Source organism: Rhinatrema bivittatum, chromosome 4, assembly GCF_901001135.1.
Source record: "Rhinatrema bivittatum chromosome 4, aRhiBiv1.1, whole genome shotgun sequence".
Classification (NCBI taxonomy): Eukaryota; Metazoa; Chordata; class Amphibia; order Gymnophiona; family Rhinatrematidae; genus Rhinatrema; species Rhinatrema bivittatum.
This window is the reverse complement of record NC_042618.1, coordinates 28,581,870-28,602,999: the sequence shown is the minus strand read 5'-3', so window position 1 is coordinate 28,602,999 and position 21,130 is coordinate 28,581,870. Positions and strand designations below refer to the sequence as shown.

The 21,130-nt window shown below is 43.0% G+C and overlaps 1 protein-coding gene across 3 annotated transcripts in view; it reads right to left on the bottom strand.

Annotated features, from left to right (window-relative positions):
- Nucleotides 1-19,256: 19,256 nt before the first annotated feature.
- The window catches only part of VRK1 (VRK serine/threonine kinase 1), a 125,095-nt gene continuing 123,221 nt past the window's right edge, over nucleotides 19,257-21,130 (bottom strand). For all 3 annotated transcript variants that reach the window (XM_029597908.1, XM_029597909.1, XM_029597907.1), the window contains exons 12-13: nucleotides 20,368-20,587; nucleotides 19,257-19,502 (exon numbers count right to left, since the gene is read on the bottom strand). In XM_029597908.1, coding sequence (XP_029453768.1) covers nucleotides 19,417-19,502; nucleotides 20,368-20,587 — 306 coding nt within the window. In that variant the 3' untranslated portion in view covers nucleotides 19,257-19,416. The remainder of the gene's footprint in view (nucleotides 19,503-20,367; nucleotides 20,588-21,130) is intronic.

Here is a 21,130-nt window from a genome sequence, read left to right as displayed (position 1 = left end):
AGCAGCAACAAGCGAACAAGCAAGCAAGATACGTTTTCAATATACTATAGTAGAGCTGTCAAATATAGAGATTTACATCAGGAGGGTTGTATAGCCAGGACAAGTATTTCAGAAGACTTCTAAAGAATAACTTTTATTTGGATAAGAAAAGAAAAAGAGAAACTGGTTGCTTTAAATAGAGCAAAACGGTACTTGTCTTTTTTCTGAGTTTTAACCACAAAACAGTTGTTACCCATTTAAGGCAGTACAGGACATCCAATTTTGGCACAAATATTGCATCCCTATTGGTTGGTGATATTGACCGTAGAGGGATTCACTATGGAGGCTTTGGTTTTGTACATTGTTGATAGAAACCATGGTATGTAAAAAATAGATTTCTGTAGAGTAATCGATTTGGAATCTAATTGAAGGTTGATGTGTATTACCAAGATATTGCAAGTCTACCTATAAAAATGTCAATATACCAGTTTAATTCAGTATTACGATAACCATGTTAAAACAAAACCAAAGAATGTCTTTTTTTTTTATAACAAGATTTTTCATTTCTCATATTCCTAAAACTAAAACAAATTCTGTTCAGAGTCTCAGTACAACATCTATTCCCTGTGTCCATATGACTAAACACTAGTATCCATAGCACAAAATGTTTGTTAGAATACACTTTGAACTGATATACTTTTAGAAACCCAAGAAATCACAAAAAATATGTATTCATTTATGAACCAGCAGAATTTAAAAGAAAGAATATCTTTCAGTATCTTCTTGAGGTAGCCATTTTGACAAAACAGAACGAGGTGCTCTCTACCTTCAGCATCTAAATGGCAGGAAATGTACATGGAGTCCTACTGGGACTCTATTAAAAGAATTAGTCCATCATGATAAGGAGAGGGTTGTAAGTTGTTTGGGTTTCAGCCCTCCCATGTGGGTTACTAGATTAGGTGCAGCCTTCTGATATAAAAAAAACAACAGATGCCCCTATAGTAAGTGTGGATTTTCAGTTTCACTTTTGAGGAAGCAGGCATGCTTTTATTTTAGTTCCTGTTTCTTTCCTTTAATTTTGGGAAAGAACCACTTTTAGATTTTATTTATCAAGGTTCGGGTTTAGAAGAGAATGGAGAAAGGTTTATTCTTCCTCTGGTTAAGGGATATTAGTTCCTATTTTTTTAATTCTTTTGAAGGAAGTTTCATCAATTGCTCCTACTAGGTCTATAGATTTTTGAGATCTGGTCCTAATTTTGGTAGCCATTCGAATTTCCCTTGACAGAGGATTTCAGCTCTCACCCTGTGCAGAGGTTTTAAGAAGTCTGGGGCATCCAACAATATCCCTGAAGAGGAAAGGAGAAGTAGAGAAGAACAGTGACACCCATCTGCTGTATTACCAGTTGAAATATCACAGCTATTTTGGAGAGGAGTGGTGAGACGCCATCCAAGTACCAACAAGGGAATGAAGAGGTTAGAGAAGGCATGCGAAATCCATCCAAGACATCTTGACTAAAGTATGACAAATTGGGAATGGGAGTATGTCATCTAGCCCACCCACTATTATACTGAAGTTTGGGAGGAAGCTTCAAAACTGCCACTCAAGTTGGGAGGTGATACAGGCTGGGAATTCAACTAATTGAAAGGCTAAGAGTCACATATTTACCACAGATGAAGTGGTGTTATGTAAAGGACCACACTGGACTTGTGATCCTATAATTCATTTATAATTAAGTTATAATCCATTTTATGGAACAAGTAAAGTGGTGCTGGCACCTCATCGTGGCTTCCAGCGTGCTTTTTGCTAAATGGACTTACCCCCACCCAGGGCCTTGCAGAGAAATTGCCCAACACCAGCACAGGGAGTCCTGGAAGGAGTTACGTGATTGCCCACTATCCAATGGCAGAAAACCACCCTTCATCAATTATCATCCAAGAATGTGCCGAAGCTCCATCAGTGCTGCCTGAGTTTGACATAAGCCAAACCACTGTTCTGCAAAAGTTAAAAGTTAGATTGTCATTTCCACTTTTTGGCCCATTTGAGGCAGGTAGAATAAATAACGGGATGAACAGTATGCGCCTTACCTCTTGTCTCTCATCTTTTTTTAACCTTATCAGTTCTTCCCTGTGTTTGTCCCAAGCATAAGCTGCTGGTAGACAATTCCAAATATCCTCCACCCAACTCAGCAAAGTAGGACTTCCCATTTTTTCAAGTTCATGTCGTTGATTAAAAAAAAACAAAAAACCCAAAAATAAGCCACAGCTTCATTATCGATATGTTCATTATAGGATCAGCTGAAGTGCACACTGGTTCCCCTGTGAAGATTTATTATGTACAGTGGCCACTTTCAAATGCAGGTAGCAGAGTCTGACATTCCCCAGTCAAGTAGCTTTCCCTGCTGTGCCTGTAAATGTCAGTCCGGCTCTTTCATGGCTGTGCGCACAGATTAGAAACAGCAGGAGAGCTGGGGAGCACAAGTACAATACCAGTCAGGACACTTGTCTTCGTGGCACTACTCAAGTGATTCTTGGAAGGCAGGATCCTGCTGTTTTCTAATATTTACACACAACTGGAATCGTCAAAAGGCGTAAATGCAGTATAAAAGCTGCTTGCTTCTTTTGTGGTAAAGTCCTTCTTGTACAAATGGTGATGAACTATAAAGCCGCAAAAGCATCTGTGTTCTCCTTCTGAAAGGCACAAGACCAGCTGCGCCACTTGAATAATGCTGAGTATCCACTTAACTCTTCTCCCCCCCCCCCCCCCCCCCCCTCAGTGCTGCCTGGTAGAAGTATCAGGAGTTTCACTTACTTGACCTTGGGGTTGTTTCTACAATCTGATTTGTTTTCAGTGACCCCGTGCAAGGGCAAGAAGGGCCTGAGAAACTTGGGCCTCACAACAAGCAAGGCGTGAGCACCTCAACTTTCTAGTCCCCGTTTGCAGGGCCTTGTCATACAGAACTCCCTATGGCCAAGCTGTCTCTCTGAACAAAAGCCACCCATTCGGCTTTTCTCCACCCAGCCTCAACAAAACGCCCTAAGTAGAGGAAAGCAATATTCCAACGCAAGAGCAGCCAGCCAAAAGGTTTACTATACCACACTGCTAACCAAAATTTAGTGTCTAGCATGCTTAAATGTCCCTGTCCAGAGGGAAAAGTGCCTTCAATAGTTACTTCCTTCCTACCCTGGAGAATTGTTTCTCACATCTTGAAATAGTTCTCTGCTATTCCCTACCCAACTATCGTTATGGCCTGCTATTCCAGTCCTGTTTTATGACTTATCCCAATGGTCTGGTGCCAGCTCTTATGCAAAACTCATGAAGACAGGAAAGGGTAAGGTGTTTTTGGTTTACATAAAGCACTAGATTGAATCATGGAATGAGGGTCGGCAAGACGGGGTTTTCTGAAACCGAGTGGATCACAGCTCTGATCTAGTAAGAAACTGGTTATTCAGGACCAGCTCAAAATAGTTTTGCCTCCAGTAAGTGTATCGCATGCACCAGCATTCATTAACAATCATTTATTTTAACATGGCCGGTTTTTTGTAACATTCCAGATCGTGCAAGGCTAACGATTTTAAAAGTGATGGAAAATCTTGTGATTGTTGACAAAAAAAAATGTGCAGTCAGAGACTGTACAAAAACACTCTACAGAGCAACACTGGAAATATCTCTTGTGCCTATCACATGATTTCTTGAATTCAGATATTGTGCTGCTCTCCACCTCCTCCACTGGGAGGTTGTTCCATGCATCCACTATCTTTTCTGTAAATTAAAACTTCCTTAGATTATTCCCTAGTTTAGTGGTTCTCAACAGGTGTGTCTTGAGGTCCTGGGAGGTGTGTCGCGGGGCCAGCAGATTGCTGCCTCCTTATCAGCCCGGGTGGGAGTTGGTTGGTTGTCTTCTCTTACGTTGGGCCTGATGGGAGGCTCCTCTCACTTCTTTCTCCTCTTTCTGGCCCAGTGGGAGGCTGTTTCCTCCTTCCCCCAGATCAGAGCCTGACCTTGTCAGCTCCTGCTGTTCTGGGCCTGGTGGGACCCAAACTTTATCTGCCCCTGCTGAGTCTGGGAGTGATGCTGCTGCTGAGGGTGGGGAAAGGAGGTTGGAGATGCTGGGCAGATAGAAGTGGAAGGGAGAGGGAGTGTGGGGTCTGCTGAGCAGGAAGGGATGGGGAAACAGGGGGTTTGGGGTAGCTGGACAGGGAGAGGTAAAGGAGAGTCAAGCAGGGGAGAGAGGGAGCACAGGGAAGAGGATGTGGGGGGGGGGGTCAGGAATGCGAGTATGAGCAGATGATTGAAAGGGAAAAGTGAAGGATGGTGGCAGCATGGAAGGGGAGTGATGGGGTGCAGGAGCCATGATATGGCAGTTTGGGGAATGTGCATTTCTTCTCTCTTTGTACTTTGCTTAGGGTAGGAGGATATGGATTTTTGTTTCAAGCCCTCCAGTTTTCACTGCATGGAGAATGGCTTTTTGAGATTTCCATTCCAGTTTTATCTCCACATTTGTAATTTGTGCTCTTTTAGTGTGTATGTGGTGAAGGTGGGATCTGTATGTGTGACTGAAATGAGATATTTTACTGCTAGATAGAGATTTGTATCACTTGTATTTGCATTTTCTCATTCTCAATAAGACAAGCATTGGTGCTGCACTGCTGCCTTTTCACAGGAAAGGCTGTTGCTGTTTGAGTTCTTGGAATTAGTGCCGCAGTGTATGGAAGGTTTGCTACAGCTGTGCTGAGAGTTTGTTTTTTTTCAGACTTTGAATTTTACAATGGGCACAGTAGTAAGGAAGGTTGTGTTTCTGTTACTGAGTTAGCACCAGAATCAGAACATTTTTTATAGAGCAAGCTTTACTTGAAATATCCTCTTTCTGCTCTGCACCTATTGTTTGGGGACAGGCCAGGGGGAGGGAGTGGATTCCTGTGGATGCAGAGTGTATGTTTACATTTATCCCCGTGATGGGTAAGTGTTCAGCATGTCACGCCTGTAAGCATCATCTGGCAGGTGTGTCCCAATAGAAAAAAAGGTTGAGAACCACTGCCCTACTCTAACCTCTTTCACCCTCATTCCATAACCCCTTCATCAAGAGTCTGTTGAAAGAGTCCAGCCTTCTGTGCTCTACCACCCTGTTCAGTCATTTGGAAGATGAGCACCATAAGGGGTAGATTAAAAGGGTGCTACCCAGCACGCGCACATGTACACCCGATTTTATAACTTGCACGCGCAAGGGGGTGCACAATTGTGCACGCCAAGCTGCGCTGCCTTCCCCCGTTCGGGACCTTCCCACCCCATCCCCTGACTTATTTTACCTTTTGTGCCTGCCGGCACGCGATCCTCTGACCTTGCCCATACCGCTTTAGTAAAGCCCCGGGACTTAGATCATCCCGGGGCTTTACGCGCGTCGCAGAGCCTTTATAAAATAGGCCCGGCGCGCGTAACCTTTTTAAAATCCGGCCCTAAGTTTTTAAATAAACCTTGGAGGGAGTAAAACGTTTTACTATCTCCCCTACTCTGCCTTTTCTCTAGGGCAGGGATGGCCAGCCAATCCTCCTCACGAGCCACAAACAGGCCCAGTGGTCAGGATATCTATAATTAATATTCATGGTAGATTTGCATACTATAGAGACAATTCATGCAAATCTCTCACCTAAGGCCTGTTTGTAACTGTTGAAGATTGGAATTAGCAACACCTGTATAACAACTTATGACTGTATGCCCTCTAGGCTAATAGAAAGCAAATGTTGCTTACCTGATGTAACAGGTGTTCTCACAGGACAGCAGGATGTTAGTCCTCACAAATGGGTGACATCGAGGATGGAGCCCACCACGGAAAACTTCTGTCAAAGTTTAAACAGAACTTTGACTGGCCCCTACTGGGCATGCCCAGCAAGGCACTGACCCTGCAGCCAGCAGGGGTCTCCCTTCAGTCTGATTTTCAAAGCTACAGGCAGTGCCTAGAAAGTAAAAATAAAACGAACCCAACACCGCGGGGAGGCGGGCGGGTTTCGTGAGGACTAACATCCTGCTGTCCTGTGAGAACACCTGTTACATCAGGTAAGCAACATTTGCTTTCTCACAGGACAAGCAGGATGGTTGTCCTCACAAATGGGTGAGTACCGAGCTGAGGATGTCCCGACTTGCACCAAATGTACCCAACGGTGTGCAGCAGGCACAACAACTGAGGAAAAATTTGGGAAAGGGCATCCGCACCCTACCGGGAAGGTGGAAGGGTGTTGGTACATCAAGTTGGAAAAAGGTTACGCAAGACAGATTGGCCGAAGATGGAGTCCTGTCTTCCAGCTTTGTCCAAACAATAGTGGGCTGCAAAGGTATGGAGAGAACTCCAGGTTGCAGCTTTGCAGATGTCAGGAAGCGGCACCGAACGAAGGTGTGCCACTGACGTCGCCATGGCCCTCACAGAGTGTGCTTTAACACGGTCGTGAAAAGGAATGCCAGCTTGCTGATAGCAAAAAGAAATGCAGTCCGCCAACCAGGAAGAAAGAGCCTGCTTACCCACAGGTTGTCCCAACTTATTAGGATGGAAAGAGACGAATAATTGAGTGCTCTTCCTGTGGGAAACTGTACGGTCTAGGTAAAAAGCTAGAGCCCGTTTACAGTCTAGGGTATGCAGGGTCTGCTCTCCAGAGTTGGAGTGGGGCCTGGGAAAAAAAGATAGGTAGTACGATAGATTGATTGATATGAAACTCAGAAACTACCTTAGGTAAAAATTTAGGGTGAGTGCGGAGTACCGCCCGGTCCTGCAGGAGCTTAGTGTAAGGCGGATAGGTAACTAGGGCCTGTAATTCACTAACCCTGCGAGCTGAAGTAACAGCCAAAAGGAATAACACTTTCCAAGTGAGATATTTCAAGTCACAGGAGTGCAGAGGTTCAAAAGGAGGTTTCATTAGACGACCAAGAACCAGGTTAAGGTCCCAGGATGGGGCCGGAGGACGCAAGGGTGGCTTTAGATGGAGTAAGCCCTTAAGAAAGCGTGTTACTAGGGGTTGCACTGAAATAGGATTACCCCCAATACCCTTATGGAAGGCGGCTACCGCACTGACATGCATTCTGATAGAAGAGGTTTTAAGACCTGATTCAGAGAGATGCCATAAATAGTCCAAGAATTTGGAGATTGGACAGGAAAGGGGATCAAGGGACTGAGAAGTGCACCATGATGTGTACCTTTTCCATTTGTATGAGTAAGACTTTCTTGGGGAAGGCTTTCGTGAAGCTATCAGGACTCGAGAAACGGAATCTGAAAGGTTAAATGGTTGAAGGACTAACCTTTCAACATCCATGCCGTCAGGGACAAGGCTTGGAGGTTGGGATGGAGGAGGCATCCGTCGTTTTGAGTGAGCAGATGCGGGTCCTTTCCCAGAGGAATGTGCCTGCGGATGGAGAGATCCTGGAGTATTGGAAACCATACTTGGCGTGGCCAGTAAGGTGCTATCAGGATCATGGTTCCTCCGTCCTGGCGTAGCTTCACGAGAGTCTTTGACACAAGAGGGAGTGGAGGGAATGCATAGAGCAGACCGGTTGTCCACTTGAGGGAGAATGCATCCCTCGGCCGAGAGTGCTGGCTCCGAATGAGAGAGCAGTAATCGTCCACTTTGTGGTTCTGAGGGGACGCAAAGAGGTCTATGCGGGGAGAACCCCACTTGTGAAACAGAGAGGTCGCTACCAGAGGATCGAGTGACCACTCGTGTGGGTGGAAGACACGGCTCAGCTGGTCTGCCAATACATTGTCTACTCCCGGCAGGTAAGTGGCCCTGAGGTACATGGAGTGGGAGAGGGCTTCCGCCCAGATCTGCACAGCTTCCTGACACAGAAGGAAGGAGCCTGTGCCTCCCTGCTTGTTTATGTACCACATGGCCACTTGGTTGTCCGTCTGGATTAAGATTATCTGATGAAAGAGATGATCTTTGAAAGTGCGGAGCGCATAGCGGATTGCTCGAAGTTCCAGGAAATTTATCTGGTGTTCGGCTTCTTCTTTGGACCATAACCCTTGGGTTTGAAAGTCGTCCACATGGGCTCCCCAACCGATGTGAGAAGCGTCGGTGGTTAGGATTACTTGCGGATCCGGTGGAAGAAAAGGTAAGCCCTGAAGGAGGTTGACCTGAGTCGTCCACCAGGTTAAGGATAGGCGCAGCGCTTGTGTGACTGTGACTATGGAGGACAGAGGCTGAAAAGCTTGAATCCATTGGTGTCGTAGAGTCCATTGTGTTACTCTCATGGCTAGTCGGGTCATGGGAGTGACTTGAACCGAGGATGCCATGTGTCCTAGGAGAATGAGGAACTGGCGAGCCGTGGCAGTGTTCTGAGACTGGAGCTGGCGAGCCAGGGACATTAGGGTATGGACCCTCTGAAGAGGAAGGTAAGCCTTTGCCTGTAAGGTGTCCAAGTCTGCTCCAATGAAGAATAAGGTTTGAGACGGGACTAAGCAAGATTTCTCGTAATTGACAAGAAACCCTAAGGAAAGGAGTGTTTGAATTGTCAATTTTAGGGAGGATTGAGCTATCTGTTGGGTGGAGGCCCTGATTAGCCAATCGTCCAGGTAGGGGTAGACGTGGACACCTTCCTTCCTTAAGAATGCTGCTACCACTACGAGACATTTGGTAAAGACTCGTGGGGCAGAAGCCAGACCGAAAGGTAGGACACGGTATTGATAATGGTCGTGGCCTACGAGAAACCGCAGATATTTGCGATGGGATTGTGTGATCGCAATGTGGGTATAAGCGTCCTTGAGGTCGAGAGAGCACAGCCAATCCCCTCTTTGTAGCAGAGGGAGCAGCGCGCCTAGGGTTACCATTTTGAACTTCTCTTTTTTAAGGTATTTGTTGAGGGCTCGAAGGTCCAAAATGGGACGTAGTCCCCCTGATTTCTTTGGTATTAGGAAGTATCTGGAATAGAATCCCTTGCCTCGTTGAGAGGGAGGAACGGGTTCTATAGCATTTGATTGCAGAAGAAGAGACACTTCCTGTTGTAATTGAGCCAAATGGGTGGATAGACTCCACGCTTGAAGAGGCGGGGAGTCTGCCGGAAGAGTTATGAAGTTGAGGTGGTAACCCTGTGCGATAATTGTTAGTACCCACTGATCTGAGGTGATCTGCAACCAAGGTTGTAGAAAATGGTACAGTCGACCTCCTACAGGAATGTCTGGAAGAGGGGTTTGGCATGTGTTCTCTACAGGGGAGTCAAAGGCCAACCGCAGGCCCAGGAGGAGGGGCTACAGTAGGCCTTTGTTTCCTAGGCTGACGCGGCTGAGGCCTAGTAGAGGATCGAGCTGGACGAGGCCTGGCCGATGGAGGGTAGTAACGGCGTGGCCGAAAGAACGACTTCTTAGAGTCCTTCTTAAGTGGTTGTTTGGAGGAAACCTCAGACGGAACAGAAGAAAGTTGTTTCAACGTCTCGTGGTGATCTTTCAAATCAGCTACTATTTGCTGAATTTGTTCTCCAAACAAATTGTCCCCTAAGCAGGGTAAATCCGCTAAACGATCCTGGACCTCTGGGCGAAGGTTGGATGATTTTAACCAAGCCCAACGTCTGGCCGAGATGGCAGTAGCTGAAACCTTTGTGGAGGCATCGAAGATGTCATAAGCCGTTCTGATCTCGTGCTTCCCCGCTTCAAATCCTTTATTAAGAAGGGCCTGAAGCTGTGGCTGGTATTGGTCAGGTAATGTGTCAGCAAAATCTTGCATCTGTTTAAGGATGGCTCTGTTATATTGCGTCATGTAGAGTTGATATGAGGCTATGCGAGAAATCAGCATAGCTCCATGGTACACTTTCCATCCCACACTGTCTAGGAATTTATTGTCCTTGACCGGCGGAGTGGAGGAGTGTGGCTTGAGACGCTTGGCTTTTCTTTGTGCGGACTCCACCACAACAGAGCGATGATCCAGTTGAGGCTTTTGAAAGCCTGGTGCTGACTGGACGAGGTATGTGGAGTCAGCCTTCTTGTTAACTGGTGATACAGATGAAGGAGATTCCCAGTTTTTCTTTAAGAGATCGAGAAACACCTGGTGAATGGGGATGGAAGCGATGATTTTTGGAGCGTCCAAAAATTGAAGCAGTTCCATCATCTGGTGTCTGTCATCGGTCTCAGATTGCAGCTGAAAAGGTACAATTTCGGACATCTCCTTTACAAAATTAATAAAGGAGAGATCCTCTGGAGGAGATCTTTTTCTACTCTCTGTAGGAGAAGGCGGTGATGGTAAATCTGTGTCAGAAGATGTATCATCACCCCAGGTATCATAGGGATCACTTGGGGGTTGAAGCCCCGATGGACCTGGTTGAGGATCCGAAGGCATCGAAGGAAACCTTGGAGGAACCGGTGGTACAATCGGTACTGGGAACAGCATCGAGGGTTTCGGTGCTGCCGATGGAGTCGGTGCCGGTCTTGGAACCGATGGAGCCAAAGGATAAATCGGTGGAGATATTCGAGAAGGCACCGATGGGACCACCCCGGAAGGGGGAATCAGGAACGGTGTTTCTCCCCGCCGATGAAAATCCAGTTGGAGACGATGGCGCTGTCGGTGCTACTGGAATCATCGATGGAAGGGCATGTACAAGTGCTTCCATACGTTGTAGTAGCGGTGCCAGCGCTTCCACCAAAGGTTCGGTGGTCGGTTCCTTCCTCGGTGGCGGAGTCGGTGCCGGGGTCGATGCCGGTGGCGGTGCCGGAATCGGTGCCGGAGACTGTGCCAATGGAGGTTGGAATCTTTGCATCGCTTTCTCGATGGCCTCCTGGACCAGCCGGTCCAGTTCTGCCCGGAGACCAGGGGTAACAATACCCGGCTCGACGGGAGAGGGAGGCTGAGGCAGAGCCGGAGGGACCACCGTAACCGGTGGGATCACGGCTCCCACACCCCGAGAGGGTGAGGGTTTCCTCGATGCCTGCGAACAAGACGTGGACGGTGCCAAGTCTGAACGAAGCCTCTTAGTCGGTGGCTCGGCTTGTTCAGAGGTCGATGACTGTGGATCCTCGACAGGCCGAGACTTGTGCCGTCGATGGCGATGCTTGTCCTTCCGGTCTCCTCGCTCATCCGGGGAGGGGACAGGAGTCGACGGCCGAGAAGTCATCGATGGTGGACGGTCACCGGAGGGTTGACGATGGTGGTGCAACTTCGACGGTGCCGGTTCCGATGACGTCGATGCTATCGATGGCATTGGGGTGGGTGCATGGAAGAGGAGCCCCATCTTCTCCATCCTGGCTTTGCAACCCTTAGGTGTCATTAGGGCACATTTGGTGCAAGTCAGGACATCATGCTCACTACCCAAACACAAAACACAAACCCTATGGGGGTCTGTGATTGACATAGTCCGGGTACAATCCGGGCATCGACGGAACCCCGTCGCCATGGCTTAAGGCCAAATTTAGTCACGGGCTCGGTAATTGCCAACAGGCCTCAAGGGCCAAATTCGACAGTAGTCGAAGAAAAAAGGCAAAAAACTTACCGGTTTCCGCGGAGGTGACAAAAATTTGTCGAAGGGAGACCCTGAGGGGCAAATTTTCTTCGGAAAGAAAAATACCGAATTCCTGTCAGGAACGTGGTAAGAGAGCTCCTTTCACCGCGTGGCAACTGCTGCGCGGAAAAAAGAAGACTGAAGGGAGACCCCTGCTGGCTGCAGGGTCAGTGCCTTGCTGGGCATGCCCAGTAGGGGCCAGTCAAAGTTCTGTTTAAACTTTGACAGAAGTTTTCCGTGGTGGGCTCCATCCTCGATGTCACCCATTTGTGAGGACAACCATCCTGCTTGTCCTGTGAGAATACATGTATTACCTAAATGTAATCCGCTTTGACTTGAGATGAAAGGCCAAAGATAAGTTATAGGGTATACATGTGTAGATCTTTAAATCTGTCCCTCTATGCTTTATAACAAAGACCACTGCCCATAATAGTAGCTGGCCTCTGGCACAACTCCATAATGTCTTTTGAAGGTGCAGTCTCCAAACCTGTTGCACCCATCGGTCGCAGGCGGCTGTGACCTTTGCTGCTCACCTCCTTTCTCTATGTAGCTCCAAGTCTGGGCAGAATGGCAACCTCTGCTTCCACACGCTGACCCTCATGGCGTGCCTGGGACGGCGTGGGCGCTCCCGGCAGCCATCTTTCAACTGGGGTTACCTAGGCATGCACACGCGCCTGCCACCCTTTTAATTACGTCGTGGTGGGAACCTCTGGGGCATCCCCACCACATGACGTCATTCCGAGTTAGCAAGAAATCTCGTCCTGCTAGTTCCATTACTCTGGGACTTCCTCACTGACTACTGGGTTGACCTAGGGACCCACTCCTCGGGGGCCTTGCCACACTCAGGGCCATCCGCTCCTCGGAGAGCCATCTCTCTCTCTTCTCATTTCAGTGAGTTCCTGCATCGTTCTCATCTATTGTGGCTGTTCCTGCTCCAGTCATCCTCGGGGCTTTGCTACATCTGCCTCTACCTTACCGGTGTGAGTACACTACCTTTGTGGCACGGATTCTCGGGTTACCCCGCTTGCAGACCACTACTGGATCCATCGTGTGTTGTGCATTCTATCAGTGGCTTCCTGCTTACCCTCGGGAGTCAGTTGGACCATTAGATGATTGAGGGGTTAAAGGGGCACTTAGAGAAGATAAGGCCATCGCAGAAAGATTAAATGATTTCTTTGCTTTGGTGTTTACTAAAAAAAAGAGTATGTTGGGGAGATACCAGTTCCGGAGAAGGTTTTCGTGGGTAATGATTCAGATGGACTGAACCAAATCATGGTGAACCTAGAAGATGTGGTAGGCCTGATTGATAAACTGAAAAGTAGTAAATCACCTGGACCAGATGGGATACACCCCAGGGTTCTGAAGGAACTAAAAAATGAAATGTCAGACCTATTAGTAAAAATTTGTAACCTATCATTAAAATCATCCATTGTACCTGAAGACTGGAGGATAGCTAATGTAACCCCAATATTTAAAAAGGGCTCCAGGGGCAATCCGGGAAACTACAGACCAGTTAGCCTGACCTCAGTGTCAGGAAAAATAGTGGAAAGTGTTCCAAGCATCAAAATCACAGAACATATAGAAAGACATGGTTTAATGGAACAAAGTCAGCATGGCTTTAACCAAGGCAAGTCTTGCCTCACAAATCTTTTTCACTTTTTTGAAGGAGTTAATAAACATGTGGATAAAGGTGAACCAGTAGTTGTAGTGTACTTGGATTTTCAGAAGGCGTTTGATAAAGTTCCTCAAGAGAGGCTTCTAGGAAAAGTAAAATGTCATGGTATAGGTGGCGATATCCTTTCATGGATTACAAACTGGCTAAAAGATAGGAAACAGAGAGTAGGATTAAATAGACAAGTTTCTCAGTGGAAGGGAGTGGGCAGTGGAGTGCATCAGGGATCTGTATTGGGACTCTTACTTTTCAATATATTTATAAATAATCTGGAAAGAAATGCAACTAGTGAGGTCATCAAATTTGCAGATGATACAAAATTGTTCAGAGTAGTTAAATCACAAGCAGATTGTGATAAACTGCAGGAAGACCTTGTGAGACTGGAAAATTGGGCATCAAAATGGCAGATGAAATTTTAATGTGGATAAGTGCAAGGTGATGCATATAGGGAAAAATAACCCATGCTATAGTTACACAATGTTAGGTTCCATATTAGATGCTACCACCCAAGAAAGATCTAGGCGTCATCGACAGTTCGGTGTGCTGTGGCAGTCAAAAAAGCAAACAGAATGTTGGGAATTAAGAAGGGAATGGTGAATAAAATGGAAAATGTCATAATATGCCTCTGTATCGCTCCATGGTGAGACCCCACCTTGAATACTGTGTACAGTTCTGGTCGCCGCATCTCAAAAAAGATATAATTGCGATGGAGAAGGTACAGAGAAGGGCGACCAAAATGATAAAGGGAATGGAACAGCTCCCCTATGAGAAAAAACTAAAGAGGTTAGGACTTTTCAGCTTGGAGAAGAGACGGGTGAGGGGGGATATGATAGAGGTGTTTAAAATCATGAGAGGTCTAGAACGTGTAGCTGTGAATCGGTTATTTAGTCTTTTAGATAATAGAAAGACTAGGGGGCACTCCATGAAGTTAGCATGTGGCACATTTAAAATTAATTGGAGAAAGTTCTTCACTCAACGCACAATTAAACTCTGGAATTTGTTGCCAGAGGATGTGATTAGTTCAGTTAGTATAGCTGTGTTTAAAAAGGGATTGGATAAGTTCTTGGAGAAGTCCATTACCTGCTATTAATTAAGTTGACTAATAAAATAGCCACTGCTATTACTAGCAACGGTAACATGAAATAGGCTTAGTTTTTGGGTACTTGCCAAGTTCTTATGGCTTGGATTGGCCACTGTTGGAAACAGGATGCTGGGCTTGATGGACCCTTGGTCTGACCCAGTATGGCAAGTTCTTATGTACCTTTTTAGATGTTATTCACAAGAGGGCTACATTGCTTGTTTCTTTTTCCTTGTTAAGCGAGAAAGAATTGGCCTTTGAGAAATTTTTTTAAAATGTTATTTTGTGGACCGAAAATTAATATTTTTCCTGATGTCTCCAGACCTACTCAGGCCCAAAGGAGACATATTTCCTGACCTTGAAGAGTAGAGTTTTGGGTATTGGCGAGACTTTTTTAAAATTCCCTTGTAGATGTTTAATAACTTTTCAAGGTAAGAAAATTATATTTTCTGTCCCAATTCATCTTGAGTCCTTTTTGATAAATAAAATAAATTTATCTTTATTTAAATCTTTTCTATACCGTCGTTAAGAAGGATCCGTCACAATGGTTTACAATAGGGCACATAAAATAAGGATGCTGAGATATATTAATTTACACAAGTGCCGTAATGATTCGGTACATAGTTTTCTAAATGATATAAAATTGGTTTGTGATACAATACTGTCCAGGAATTATCAGTTTAAAAACAATTCTAACTTTATAAGTGTCAATTTCTCTTCTGGTGAAGAACGAGAAGGTAGAGTAAAAACAGATAGAAATATAGCTACACACTTTATTTGTTCATACCTCTCACTTCGCCTGCCTCACTGTTTCCCCTTCTCTGTTTGGTAGGATTGCTTGAATAGCCAAGTTTTTAAGCCTTTTCTGAAGATTTTGTCGTCTTTTTGCAACCTTAACTCTAGTGGCATGGTGTTCCACAGTGTGGGTCCTGCCAAGGATAGTGCTCTCTCTCTTGAGTTAGTCTTGCTGTCTTAATTGATGGGATAAGGAGTGCTTTATTTGCTGATCTTAGGTTTCTGTTTGGTACGTGTACACGGAGGGCTGTGTTAAGCCATTCCGCTTTTTCGTTATGTATTAATTTATGTATGATGCAAAGTGTTTTGTATTGTATTCTTTGCTCAACAGGTAACCAGTGTAACTCGGCTAGGGTTTCAGTGATGTGGTCTCTTACTTTTTCCAGTCAAAATTCTTGCAGCAGTGTTTTGTTAAATTTGTAGTGGTCTGAGTGAGGTGTATGGTAAGCCTAGTAGTAGAGGCAACAATACACAATAAGCAGCCTAATGTCCAAAAAGCAAGTTTATTGTCTAAAATCAAAATATGCAATGAGCCCGACTCCAGCCGAGTTTCGCCCTCTTTCAATAGGGCTGCATCAGGGGCTACAACATAGAATAAATGACATTAAATAATATAAATAATAAAAAGTTACTAAGTAAAATCATAAAATTCAAAGACATATAACACAAACATATAAAATGAACAAATAAAATGAACATATAAAATGGTAACATGGAAATTGTAGTGAGAACATGAGACATGAACATTAAAAATGTGTGATAAGGATATTAAATGTTGTTGTAAAACCAGCCCAAGCATATAAAACATTTAGTAACGGAGAGGTATCTAAAAATTGGATATTGCCTTTAGGTGTTTAAATAATTAATATAGATGTCTAATGAATTAACCTCCAAGTTTTAAAAAAAGATAAAAGAATTAAGAAATCTATAAGAAGTATGTGTGAAGAAATTGGATGCTTACAAATTGCATAAGGTAATCTTAAATCTTCATCATAGAGTTGTGAATAAAACCTGTGCAAGGTACCTATAAAGTTGATGTGGAGAATTCAAATTAGTTAGCGTAAACATATAAAAAAAATATAAAAAAATTATTTATGAATAAATACTAACTGATCATGCCAAAAAAAATTTTTTTTATATTTTTAATTTTTATATAACTATAGTGATGAGAACTGATGTGAATTAATTAAACAGTGAAACTAGTAAATAACAGATAATGATCCGTTGTGCACAAATAACCTGAATTGAAAAGCAGTAGTCCGGTCATTTTATTTAAAAATTAATTAAAAGCAGGAAGAATGAAACCAATAAGACTTGCAGAATTCTGTTACTAGCATGAATAACACAAAATTATTTTAAAATCACTTACATAAGTTATTTACTAGTTTCACTGTTTAATTAATTCACATCAGTTCTCATCACTATAGTTATATAAAAATTAAAAATATAAAAAAAATTTTTTTTGGCATGATCAGTTAGTATTTATTCATAAATAATTTTTTTATATTTTTTTTATATGTTTACGCTAACTAATTTGAATTCTCCACATCAACTTTATAGGTACCTTGCACAGGTTTTATTCACAACTCTATGATGAAGATTTAAGATTACCTTATGCAATTTGTAAGCATCCAATTTCTTCACACATACTTCTTATAGATTTCTTAATTCTTTTATCTTTTTTTAAAACTTGGAGGTTAATTCATTAGACATCTATATTAATTATTTAAACACCTAAAGGCAATATCCAATTTTTAGATACCTCTCCGTTACTAAATGTTTTATATGCTTGGGCTGGTTTTACAACAACATTTAATATCCTTATCACACATTTTTAATGTTCATGTCTCATGTTCTCACTACAATTTCCATGTTACCATTTTATATGTTCATTTTATTTGTTCATTTTATATGTTTGTGTTATATGTCTTTGAATTTTATGATTTTACTTAGTAACTTTTTATTATTTATATTATTTAATGTCATTTATTCTATGTTGTAGCCCCTGATGCAGCCCTATTGAAAGAGGGCGAAACTCGGCTGGAGTCGGGCTCATTGCATATTTTGATTTTAGACAATAAACTTGCTTTTTGGACATTAGGCTGCTTATTGTGTATTGTTGCCTCCACGGCTTTATTAAGCAGCCTTCCTTGCTGTTTTGTTAAGCCTAGTAGTAGCGCATTTCAGTAGTCAGTGCTTACAAAAATCAATGCTTGTAGGACTGAACGAAAGTTCTCTGACGTTAGAAGTGGTTTAACTCCTAGGTTCCGTACTTTCTCCGCTAGTTCAATCTTTTGGTTGTTTTTGAGTGTGATAGTGTTTTGAATGATCTCTGTCTTTTTGCATTCTAGATGTAGGAATTCTGTTCTCTTCTATGTTGATTACTAGCTCCATTTGGTTTAGTAATTGTTTTATGATGTCAAGGTACATGTTAGCGATATTTAATGTTTTTTCAATAGTTTCATCTATGGGAAGTATTAGCTGTATATTGTCAGCGTATATATAGTGTGTTATGCCCAGCCCGGCTAGTAGGTGGCATAAAGGTAACAGGTATATGTTAAAGAGTGTAGCAGATAGAGCTGACCCCTGTGGTAGTCCTGTTTGTAGGTGTATTTTTTCTGACATTACGTCTTTGATTTGAACTTGAAAATATCTGTTACTTAGATATGATCTGAACCATTTGATAGTTATGTTACTCAATCCTATTTCCTCTAGTCTATTTAAAAGTATGTCGTGATTTACGGTGTCAAATGCTGCTGGTAAATCTGAGGTAAACGAGAGTCCAACAGTAGCAACTTAATTTAGGACCTAAACTGGAATTTACTTCCGCTCCTAAGTTTATTTTTCCTTTTGATATTTTCCTAAATTGTCCCCCATTTTTATTGGGTCCTTGTGATGCAGTAAATATATTGGCTAGATATTTCCTTTTGAGTACTGTACACACGTCCTCTTTTGTATTTCTTTGTGCTTGTGAATAAAAAGTTCAATAAAGAAAAAATTATAAAAAAAACCCCCTCAAACTCAAGGGGGATAATGGATAAAAAAAACCCAAACACGTTACAAGAAAGTAATGTCGACCATTGCTGAAAACAAGGATTTTCTTTAGCTCCATTTGGGACAAAGGAGGACATGGTACCTTGTTTCCTATTCTTTGTTCAAGTTAAAATCTATTCACATCTGATCAAATGAAATAGCTCTTCTACAACCTTTTACATGCCAACTGAAAATGACTATGTAGACAATATACCATATTGTCTAGCTAATCATTCTATGAAATTATTTATAAATTTGATTACAAAAAAATCCCACTTTCATCAATAATTTTTTTTTAAACCTATGATGTAAACACTCATCTGGCTCCAATCTCTCATCTATTCCTGGTATGACCCCCCCCCCTTCCCATTTTCCCTCGCTTGTTCCCATTTCATTTTTTCCTCCATTCCATAATTCTGCCCCTGTTTGCTTCACTTGTCCTCACCACATCTTTATCCCTCTTCTGGAAACTGTGCCTTAAGAACCCCTGAAACTTTCCCCCTTCATTCCTCTGTGGTACTCAGACTCTCCCCTTACCCCTAGAAGCAATCCAGGCACTGAATCTTCCTCACCTCTCCCATCTGACTGGTGCTGCTTTCTATCAATGCTTAGAACCAGTTGCCCTGCAGATGCCAAAGCATGGATAACTAAAGCACAGGGTTTGCTATTTGCCATTACTGTGATTAGGTGCCTTAAAATGCTACAACTGTAGCTCGCAAGGACATGTCCAGCAGGAGCAGGTTCTATGGATGTGCAATACATACATAAATTAGCCCCTCCATTGCTTCTTTGTTTTAATGTACTCGATTTTGTGTATGGAAATATTGTAATCCACATTGAGCAAATGTATGTTTATAAAGAGTGGAATAAAAGAAATATCAAATAAATAATCGCCAGCAGGCACTTTCTAATGGTAGGGAGATTCAGACACCACAACCTGCAGGATGAAGGACTGTACATAGTTGGAAACAAAAAGGGAAAAAAATGTAGACAAGAAATAACTGGCTACCCAGAGACATGCCCTACCTTCTATTAATGGTTGTGTACACTTGTCAAGAGCACTAACAATTTCCCTTCCCTATCGTTGGATGCCTACCCTGGAAAATACAGTCTGCCTGGGCAATTCTCATTCTACTTATTGCCACTAGTGCACTTGATTAATATTGCACAACACCCCTGTTCACTGTGTATTACACATATATACTAATACTCAATGAAGAGAAAAAAAATTGTACACTGGCTAAGATACAGAACCCTTAACTTTAATTTAAAATGTTTATTGAAAATCTAGTAAAACAAATAAACCAAACTGAACAAGGAACAACATGTACAAATGAACAAAAAAAACTGTCAAAAAGTTGAGATGTATACAAGCTGGACGTAAGACAGTAACTTCTCCTCTTATGTAGCACGTCCTCTTCCTCTCCCTCTCCCTGATGGTTTCCCTGTATTTGCACTAATCAGGTTTCTTCCAGGAACTCTGGTTGCTGCATTTAAAAAAAAAAAAAACGAAACAAGAGAAAAAGATGATGTTCATGTGATCAGGATGGAAGGGACACTGCTAGTAAACCCGATTTTTTTTTTTTTTTATTTCCCCTCTATTCAGGTCTTTCAGTCTACAGATATTCCTGGATTCAGGAGGCTTCCAAAACTAAGTGAACTTTTTGCTGTTTAATTTACTTCAGAGCCATACTGTATATAACTCCATCATTGTATGCCTTTGGAAGGGGCAGACTGAACTTAAGCAAAAGTGTGGCATCTACACTGCTTTTGTAGTTTTGTAAACGTGAAGGAAAAAATCCGTAACTTTCAGTGGATTAGATAAACTCACAATAAATGCATATCAAAAAACATTTTTGTTCACCGATAACTTCAAAAGTGTTAAAAGCCCTCCTTCCCTACCCCTCTACCCACCCCACCCCAGAGCTTGCTCTTCTAATATGGTCTTGCTGGGGTACATAACTGCAGTAATTGGTTACAAGAAAATTTGCTAATTCTTTATCAAATTAAAGGAGTTTTTATCCAAGCAAATGAACAAAAAATGGCTATTCAGTGTAACAAGAGCACACATTTTCACAGGCTGAGTGGCTAGGGTGGCACAAGCCATTGAATTTTTGTGCAAACAAGAAGTACGTATGGCAGAAGAAGAGATGAGAACAAGGGGAGGAAACTTGTGCAGTGCTAGAGAGAGGGGGAGATGCAGCTGCTCAGGCTCCACTTCCTCTTTTCAGGTATACTTTACAGCCAAGGCCAAAAAACCCTGAACATTAAATCAGAGACAGGGCAGGACAGAGTTACAGCCAAACCTTGACTTTTTTTTTTTTTTTTTTTTTTTTTTTTTTTTTAACATACCTGAAGCTCCCACCCTCTTCGCTGCTGGGCTCAAAGCCTTCTTGGCTGGATTGGGGACTCCTGCTCTCTTCTTGACTGGATTTTGCGTCATCTGGGCCGTATTCAAGGAGCCTGCTCTCTTTCTTCCCGGGCTCAAACCAGGCCCTTTTTTTTTGGGAACCATGTTGGACTCTGTAGATTCCAACTCAGTGCTTACTTCTGGCATTACTGTTTGTTTCTTCTGCAAAAAACGCACACACAAACACATGGTGTGGGGTAGAAATGATTTTAGTTGTACTTCACTGCTTAACATCTTCATTACATTTTATGAAGGACTTTAGAACTTCAGCAAATTATATTACAGTCTTTTAAACTGGCTGAAGGATAAATAATCAAAAATATCACCTTGGTGCCAACTCTGCGGGTACTGTTACCCAAAGGTTGCAGCAATAATCAAAGCAAAACTATGCTGTAATTTTACTCCAGTTATAGCCCAAGGAAAAAAGTTACACAGATGTGAACCCGATTTCTCCGTCTGTAGGTTTTTGGCATAAAACTATATGCATAGGTTTTGAGGAATCAAAACTGTATGCATAGTTGCCTCCTCTAGGAATTCCTACAAAGTGCGCATGGAAAAGTACAGACATATACAGACACTTTTACTCACAGACGGGCCGATGCAGTAAAGTGAGCTCAGGATGAGCGCACTGTTACCCCACGTTTGGCTGCGCTATTTTTACCCCTTATACAGTTAGGGGTAATAGCGCATGACCAACCCCCCCTG